The 9,004-nt window shown below is 37.3% G+C and overlaps 1 protein-coding gene across 1 annotated transcript in view; it reads right to left on the bottom strand.

The window, feature by feature from the left end:
- The window catches only part of TDP1 (tyrosyl-DNA phosphodiesterase 1), a gene marked incomplete at its 3' end in the record, with an annotated part of 18,885 nt that extends 10,575 nt beyond the window's left edge, over window positions 1-8,310 (bottom strand). Inside the window, exons 1-8 of the mRNA XM_010186393.1 lie at window positions 7,764-8,310; window positions 6,387-6,430; window positions 5,663-5,718; window positions 5,100-5,196; window positions 3,588-3,622; window positions 2,679-2,771; window positions 2,121-2,291; window positions 469-547 (exon numbers count right to left, since the gene is read on the bottom strand). Coding sequence (XP_010184695.1) covers window positions 469-547; window positions 2,121-2,291; window positions 2,679-2,771; window positions 3,588-3,622; window positions 5,100-5,196; window positions 5,663-5,718; window positions 6,387-6,430; window positions 7,764-8,310 — 1,122 coding nt within the window. The remainder of the gene's footprint in view (window positions 1-468; window positions 548-2,120; window positions 2,292-2,678; window positions 2,772-3,587; window positions 3,623-5,099; window positions 5,197-5,662; window positions 5,719-6,386; window positions 6,431-7,763) is intronic.
- Between the last annotated feature and the right edge of the window lie 694 nt (window positions 8,311-9,004).

Raw genomic sequence — 9,004 nt, 5'->3', positions numbered from 1 at the left:
GCAGGAGGTGCAGGTTGAGAATTCATCAGTTATGAGAGGCATTTGACAGATGACATGAAACACCTTACCCAATTCTAAATAAATACTGAAAAATAAGGGGTCCTGCAACCATGAGATACGCAATCTTGTGTGAAGATTTACCATTATGGCTTATTTAGATAATGCAGCATGGGGTAGTGTGAAAAAAAACAAAAACCCATGTTCCTAAGTAAAAACCATGACAAGTGAATAATTAGAAACATGGATTTATTTATTTTATTTTTTTTTACACCACGACTCTGCATTATTTAAATAAGTGATAATGTAAATCTTCATACAAGATTGATTCTTACTGCTACCTTAAACTGTAACAATGTATTAAATGATTGCTGACCATAGGTGGGAAAATGGAAAGGCACTTAAGAATCCTCTCAAAAATTGTATTTACGGTTAAAAGGATATTAACAAAAAAGGTTACAGTTTTAATACCTTTCTGAGCCTAAGATGACCCCACTTTTCTTTATCACTGCCTTGATATCGTCCAGGGGTAGAACCAAGCAGATACACTCTACAGAAAGAAAACAACAACATGAAGTTATTCGCAGCTCTGGACCGTTTTGGTTTGTAAATTGCTAAGCTATCTAAGTAAAACCTATCAGCAAGGTTGAACACAGAAGTACAACTGGAAATACTTAATCTTTCACACTACTATTCTTTTACAATCTAAAGAAAAGTGGATTTTCAGCTGGAAAATTTATTATTAGCATCCTATATGGTTGTTATGCACCACCAGGCTGTTCTATAGCACAGATAGAAACTGTATCTATTTCTGCATACAAAAATGCAGAAGACAGATGATATTAGCAATGCAAAAAGCTCGTTTGGCACAGAATTGGGCACGTAATTTTGAGTAAAGCCAATCTATTGCTACCTCCAAATCAGCAGATTCAGGTATGAGATTTCATTTGGGCACTTAATAGTTCAAGTGTACAGCTTTTTCAACTGTCTTTCTACTAAAGGTTTAGTAACCTGTTTGACTTTCCCAGAAAACAGAGAAGAGTCACAACAAACATATGGTTTAAGATGCTGTTCCTTACTGCATCTCATGCCTAGCTTTATCCATGAATGAATGATCCCTACATATTTTATATGGAAAGGAACTGATCCTTATCCTAACAAGTGACTCTTCCATAACCCATGCATAAACTCACACCAGCTAGGGCACAGCCAATCTGTCCAAGCTCATATAGATGACCAAGAACAGCAGCTTAGGCTGCTAGCTCACCCAACTATAAGGTACATACTTTTTGGGTTTTTTACCCCTTCCAGTCTTGTAAGGCTCCATGTAAGAAAAAAAAGCACATTTTATATATTACTCTTGACAAGGTTTCAGTCCCTATTTCCACCACAGTTTGACCTTTTTCAGCTTTTCAACGATTTTTTGCCAGCTTCCAGAACTGCTATTAAGCAGCCAAGACGACTTACGTCCTGCATTTCCACTGAAATATGGTATTTACTTCAGAAAGTGTATCTATTAGAAGTAAATTAAGCATCCTGAATTACTTTAAGTAATATCAGCAATGTGGTATTAGAGAAGACTGTTTCAAGATAAAGTATATTATTGCTTAATATAATATTGACTACCAGACACAATCCATGTCTGTAATGGGCAAAATTCTATACACGCATATATGGATTTAACTTTGCCTTAAAAGCACAGAAGCCTTTTCTTAATGAAATCCCCATTACAATAACCTTTGCTTATATGATCCCTCTTACACAACTGAAATACAACTCAGTTTTTTCCCCACTGGTAATTTTTTGGAGCCAGTATTTAAGCCAGATGTACTTAAATGGAATTCTGAGTCCCTATTATTTACAGCTACCTTTAAGTTACTGCTGATGCGTCTCTTTTCATTCCTTTAAAATTGATGTTTATAAAACCAGAATTTGGTCAATTCAACACAATCCACATACGATAGATTTAAAAAGCTGCCTAAAGTTAGACTCATGTTCGAACACTTAAGTCTGAAACAAGGTAAGCTTACAAAACAGACCCATGGTCTAATAGATCCTAATGGAGATGTTTATTTTTTTGGAAAAAAGCATGCAAGTTACTATAAACATAAGGTAACACGTACCTTGTCTCTGATAAATCATGTTCTTGAATCAGATCTATCCATTCCTTGAGTGTAGGAGAATTGTAAGCCATCAAGTAACTTATTAGGTCAGATTTGAAATTAGTTTCAGATTCACCAGCAAGACCAGTTGTTCCCTGAGGTAGCCTTGGATACAAAGGGCTTAGCCATATTCTAAAAAACAAAGCCACAAAAACAAGGACAGCAAAATTTAACACATGGTTTTAGTAAGTGATCAAAGCACATCTGGAAGTCCTAAATAAATACTAGACAGATTTATTGTGATACTAATTATGAAGCGACTTGCCTTTACTTTAAAATTACAGAATTGTCAAGTCTTAAAGTCAATACCATAAAATTAATACTTTCAAATGAAAACAATTACAAACACATTTTTCCACATATAAGTTTACAGCTTTCACCACTGTTAAACAGGCCAGGCTCAGACTTACCAACCAGCAGTCCTTTCATCAAGATTTTCTGTATGAATGAACTGTCTCCAGCAGTAGCAGATACCCACAGAAAGTATTAACCATACACCTGCTGGAGATTGTTGCTTACCCCTGAGTTTTCTGATGCCAATCTTCAGCAATAAGATTTGATGTATGTATTACAACTCGAAGACCTTCTTCATATAACAACAACATCATTTTCCTTAAAAAAAAAAGAAAAAGAAGATATTTAACACTGTTTCAAGGACACAGAGAAGGAAATAAGTTAACAAGTCATTAGAATGCACCACGATAATTATTTTCAAAAGATTTGTTCTGCATAGTGCAAACACTTGGACTTCAATCTAAGTGCATGACAACCTTGCATGGCAGTCATTAGACTATTGCCATATATTTTGTTAGCACCATCATAAATATACTCCAATGTTCTCTTGGAACATTGTTTCATTATCCATCAAGATCTGATTTACTGCTCTGCTACCCACTTGTGTTTCATGTACAGTGGAATATGCATTCAGAGGTACACTATCCAGAAAAACCCTTTTAAAACATAGGGTTAAAGAACTGTAGCATTTAACATTGCTATCACTTATTTATCCCAAAGAGTAGTGGAAAAAAAAAAAATCCAAGTAGAGCATACATAGAATGAGAGCTGCTCCTTAAACTGCCTACGTAAAAATAAGCTGAAGTTTTAAAAACTAAAATAGTTTGAAAAAAAAACACCTCAATTTCTTCTATGTCCCTCACTCCTATGTCCCTCAAGAAAGACTCACTTTTAAAATGCTGATTTTTCTTTTATTTGCATATTCTTCTCCAAAGAGGTAATGAGGAGGTCCGTGTGGTTTCTACCAGAAACAGAGATGTACCTTAAATGGGCATTTCAGCTCAATGTGGTAGTGTAATGTGATGTTTTATAAAACATTAGATGCTAGCTACTAGTCCTGTCACGGTAACTGCATGTACCAACTCTGTGGACATCTTTAGAAGTGAAGCTTTCTGCTTCATAGCTGTTACTTACGTATGGTGAGTTCCAAATGCAATATCCAGTTTAGCCTATAAAATTAAAAAGTTGCTCATTAAAAATTCCTGTCATGCACTCCTACATGCAAGAATGTTAAAGGAGGAGAGGTGCTTCTTAATTTTGTTTTATTTCACTGCTCTCTAGTGGACAGATCACAAATACATTATTTTTCCCCTCAACACCTTTAAATGTACTCTCTAAATTCTGGAAGTTCAACAGAAATGGTTTTTTTTCAGTGCTTTGTTCTTATTAAAGAGTATTTACAACACTATTTCTAGGTAGAGAATGAAACATGAGTTACAGATGTCAAGAAAGTACTTCCAGCCAGTGATGGCTCCACCATTTTCATTTTGGGGTACCAACATAACAGAATGCACACAGACTACGAGAAGAATCTGAAGAAGTATATCCAAACAGGAAAACCATCAAAAATGCCATTTCCCCCTGTTACTTACTGTTAACTACACTCACAAGTTTATCATGTGGGACATATTACATTCAGATCCTTGCTGTGTATGAAAAGGAAACATTATATGCAAACCCAGAATCATTTAGGTTGGAAAAGACCCTTAAAATCATCAAGTTCAACTGTCAACCTAATACTACCAAATCCACCACTAAACCATGTCCCTAAGTGGCACATCTACACGTCTTAAATACCTCCAAGGATGGCGACTCAACCTGAATTTATTGTTAGGACATTTGAAATCTTCCTCTAAAATTGCTGCTACTCCACAACTTAGTGCAAACACCTGACACACAGCAGCCCAGAAATCCTGGCCTTGGGAACTCATTATGTTTGGCATCAATATGGTGATCTCTAGGAAGCTCAATGTTACCAGACTGATAGAGAAGGAAGAAAATTACAAGATCACTATCCTCTTCCTAACAAGGAGTAAGATATCCCCACCCACATTAATAGACTTCTCCCAACAAACACCCTGAAACGCTGGCAAGCTGCCATAACCACATCCCTACCCCAGGCTAAGGTCAGTAATGGCACAACTCAAAGACAGAAAAAGAGTAAGCATACCATCAGAGAGAATGGCAGATGCCAGGAAGCATGCTCACAGCAATTTTAAAAATATTAGGGAGACTACTTGTAATAGGTTTTTCCCATGTAAAACATATTTGGGGGAATAACAATTTTCTGATGAGACTTATGATTACAGTAACACTGGGACTAAGTTCCGTACATTACCCATAAAAAGTGCTTCCTTTTCAGCTATTACAAGAATTTGAGCGTAACGTGTTAGTGAAGAAGGTGTGCAGTCTTCTGTGAGCCCCATGACATTTTGGTAGACAGCTGTTTTGTACAAACTTCATGATAGGCTGTCACCCACAAAATCACTGAAGACAAGGCATTTAGTCACCATGTTCCTATGGTCCAGGTAAGTATATTTCCTAAAGCATAATCAGAGATTCTTCACTTCTCATATGTTTCTCTTTTTACGCATAACAAGACTGAGTGCCACAGATGTCTTAAAGGATGATTCAAATGTTAATTACCTGACAAAAGCTAATGTTCTCATAAGGGCGTGCTTGTGCAAGCAGTTCAGCTTTGGATTCTCTCTTTTCACCATGAACTATCAACAATGGCTTCTTCCTTAAATAAAAGGAGATGATTACTATTAAAACAAAGTTAATTAGGAATCAGCCTAAACCACTCCTTCATATAACTATGACTCCTGGCCCTAAATCTGATTGCCCAGCAGAAAGATGGCACTAAAATCTGTACGCCTCAACTAACTCAAAAAAGCAGAAACTACAATAGAACCTTCAAGAGAAAGACATGAGAAAACTTTAACAGAAAAAAAGGAGAACAGGAAGCATGGAGTAAATCAGACACCAAAGTAGAAACTAATAATACAACATCTTGTAAGAACTCGTCTGTATAGCAGGAAACAGACAGCTAAGTTCTCAGAAGTATTGATATACACAGGGTGGTTCTCTAGGACAATTTAATCATTGTTACCTTAGGGAGAAGATGGGAAGAATGAGAGGGAAAAACAGAGGGCCAGAACAGAATGATTTGGAAACTGTATTATTTCATCTTCGTAAAATAAACATACCTGAATTCCTGCGGATACTGTCTTACAAGCCATGCCACATCTATACAGTAGTTAAACTTGTACATAAGAAAAAGAAAACAGACTCATTAAAAAGAAAAAGCAGAGTTTGCCAGAACTATGAACTATAGAAACAAAAAACCTTTGTACGTGAAGTCATCACTCAACACCGGTTACATCACACACAGCACATTTTAAAAACAGGTGTATTTCTGAATTTCACATGCTTTCTTCAAGTCTCTTAACAATTCAGGAAAGTTATTCAACATGTATGTATTAGACTTCATAAAATTTAACATGCAAGGAAAAAAAAAAGAATCATATACACATAAAGTAAAAGCTTTGGTTCAAGAATCATGTCTTTGCCATGTTCTTATACCATGAATGGTAACAAAGGCTTCTCTGCAGCAAAAAAATATTCCTAGACTGCAAGGCTTTTTTCTTCAAAAAATCATTTACATGCACATAAACACATTTTTCAGTTGCGCATTACCTGAAAACAGAAGAGAGAAAGCAGTCTTATAACTGCCTGAATTTTAAGCAGAACATGGGATGATTTTCGTATTTCAATAAATTTTTGCACAGTTAATAACATTTAGAGTATCCTCTGTATTTTAACAAAGTTCCCTGTTACTATCAGCTACAAGGAACAAAAGTACATTATCAAGTTTAAGGCTAGTAAAGTGAAACAAGAAAGTGAAATCAATTCGGCAAACACAAAACTCACCTGGGCAGAAGATAGGAGAGTCCCAAAAAGAGGAGACAAAATATCTATTAAAAATATTAAAGCACAATTGAGTAAAAACAAAAAGGTTCAAGTAAACATTTCACAGCTTGAACAGTTTGATAACTACTAGAACACAAGGACACTTCAGATTGTTCACATGCTTGGTGTAACAGAGACACAATTAAGTTTACTGATCTGAATATTCAAGTCACTGATTCTCCTGTGAAAGCCTTATGGTCTTATGTTCATCAAAAGCACTAATCAAAGTAGAAAATAAATTTTAAACTCATTAGGAGAGAAACCACGATCATATGAAGAAAGGGACATCAAACTACTCTCCTATTCAGAGGGCTTGAAGAACTGTGACAGGGCAGAAGCAATAAGGGCATAGTTAATGCTTAAAGACTAATCTTTTGCAGATCTATTGTAGGATATGTGTATCCCTAGTTCACTCACAGTAACGCAGCAAACTAATATGACTGAGGATTTCTAACTTCAATAACTGAAGCACAGCAGCAACTTGAAAACATCCTACAAATACCTTCTAGGATAGACAGAGTATTTCATGCCCTATCGCTAAGGAAATCTGTTTTTCAAGTTACACAAACAAAAACCTCAGCCCCGTCACCAGCTCAACTTATCACCTAGCAGGACAACTAGTCCTAAAAGAGGACAAGCCAAAAGCCACAAAGAATTCGCCAAGCAGAAAAAGACATAGAGCAATAAAGCGCTCTGACACCAGGCTGCTATCCGTAATCAATGCTCACAAGAAGCACATGAGGTTAAGTTACAACCTAACTGTACAGATCTTCAGACATTTGGTCTCCTGTAAATAACCACATTTTGTTCTGCCTCATTTGACTGTATTTCTGTGCATAAATCTCTTATTAATGAAGCCACAGAACTTCAGAAGTACCATCTTATACTTCATCAAGTAATAGTGAATTACTGGCCCAAACCTCTCAGCAGCATGAAGACAAGTGCAGACAACTACTCAGGGAGCATGATTAGGCACCCCAAAAAAGTATCCCTGTAAAAGCCATGAAGGCAAGTGGTTTTCCCCAGACTAACTCACATAGAAACCAGCAACAAAAAGAACCGTATGACTTGCCTTGGCTACATGCGTGTTAGATTTTTGCAGCATAACTCAGAAGTCACAACAGAATCAGTAACAGCAAATTAATGCTTTATACAATACACTTCTAAAAGAGAAAGGCAAAGATAACAGACAAATTCCTACAACTTGCACATTTAGAATATGAAGCTTCAATTGCACCAAGGAATACTTCCATTTAAAAATACCCATACACCAAAAATAAGCACTCTCTTGCAAACAGGTCTCCCAAAAGCCCACTTCCATAGAAGCCACTAGTTCACCTTTTATGTGCAGGGCTCCAGAATTATAGCTGTGTTCAATTCCTCGGACTTTAGTGAGAAAAAACCTGAAAGGGTTCCCTCCATTCAACAAATCCCAGGTATCTTTGGCTTCACTGGGTGTTCCATCGTAATCCTCTGCTTTCTGATTCTCTGAGAGTTCATCATCTTTGCAAAGATTCAGAGGGTGTTCTTCAGGTGCACTGTATTTTTCTTCTTTCAGTGTTTCTTTGTGGGCGTGCTTTTCCTCATCTTCAGGCTCTTCATCACTGCTAGAAAGACACCAGCCTAAACCTTCCTGGCTAGCTCTCTGTTTTGTTGCTGGAGGTATTTCTGTAGAAAAATTTTTATCATCAAACTTCAGGGGAGAAGCCTTTCTCTTGTGAGCAGCTTTCCTAGCTTCAGAGCATGGATACTGTGGCTCACTTCTTGTGGTATGTACAGCATCCAATGGTGAAGATGTAGATGGTTTTTCACTGTCAGAATTTTCCTCAGTACTTTCATCACTGCTAGATACTGTCCATCTTCCGTGTGCACCTTCCTGAAGCATGTTCCTAGGGATTAAAAAACAAAACACCAAACAGAAATTGCACATTTTGCTATGCTCAAGTCTATTTCCCTTCCTAGTTTCTATTTGCTTATTATTAGGGAACTTTGGGTTTTTTGTATTTGGCAGAATCTTCATGCAACTTCTGACTCATGAAAATTTCATAGTGTGTGAGGCTTATTTGTTTCTGTGCCCAGGAAACAAAGAAACATGTGTAGCAGAAGCAAGCATCAAGTGGGAGCTGCTAATATGGAAATCTGCACATGGAAAACCAGCTAGGATAGCAGCACATACAGGAAAGCACTTCAAACGGCAAAAGAGTAACTTCCATCATTTTTAGCCTGGAGGAGACTGAGGCCAAATCTCATTAATGTTTGTAAATATCTGAAGAGCAGGTGTCAGAAGGGTAAGACCAGACTCTCCTCGGTTGTGCACAGCGACAGGACAAGGGGCAATGGCCACAAACTAGAACACAGGAGGTTCAACTTAGCTATAAGGGAAAACTTCTTTGTGTGTAACACAGCAATGGACCAGGCTGCCCAGAGGGGCTGTGGCGTCTCCTTCTCCAGAGGCATTCAAAGTCTGCCTGGACGTGTTCTTATGTGATCTTCTCTAGGTGATCTAGCAGGAGGTGTGGACTAGCTGATCTTCAGAGGTCCCTCCTAACTCCTGCCATGCTGTGATTCTGTAATCACAC

Source organism: Mesitornis unicolor, unplaced genomic scaffold (assembly GCF_000695765.1).
Source record: "Mesitornis unicolor isolate BGI_N332 unplaced genomic scaffold, ASM69576v1 scaffold14536, whole genome shotgun sequence".
Classification (NCBI taxonomy): domain Eukaryota; kingdom Metazoa; phylum Chordata; class Aves; order Mesitornithiformes; family Mesitornithidae; genus Mesitornis; species Mesitornis unicolor.
Note: the sequence above shows the minus strand (reverse complement) of the source record. Positions and strands in the feature narration are given on the sequence as shown.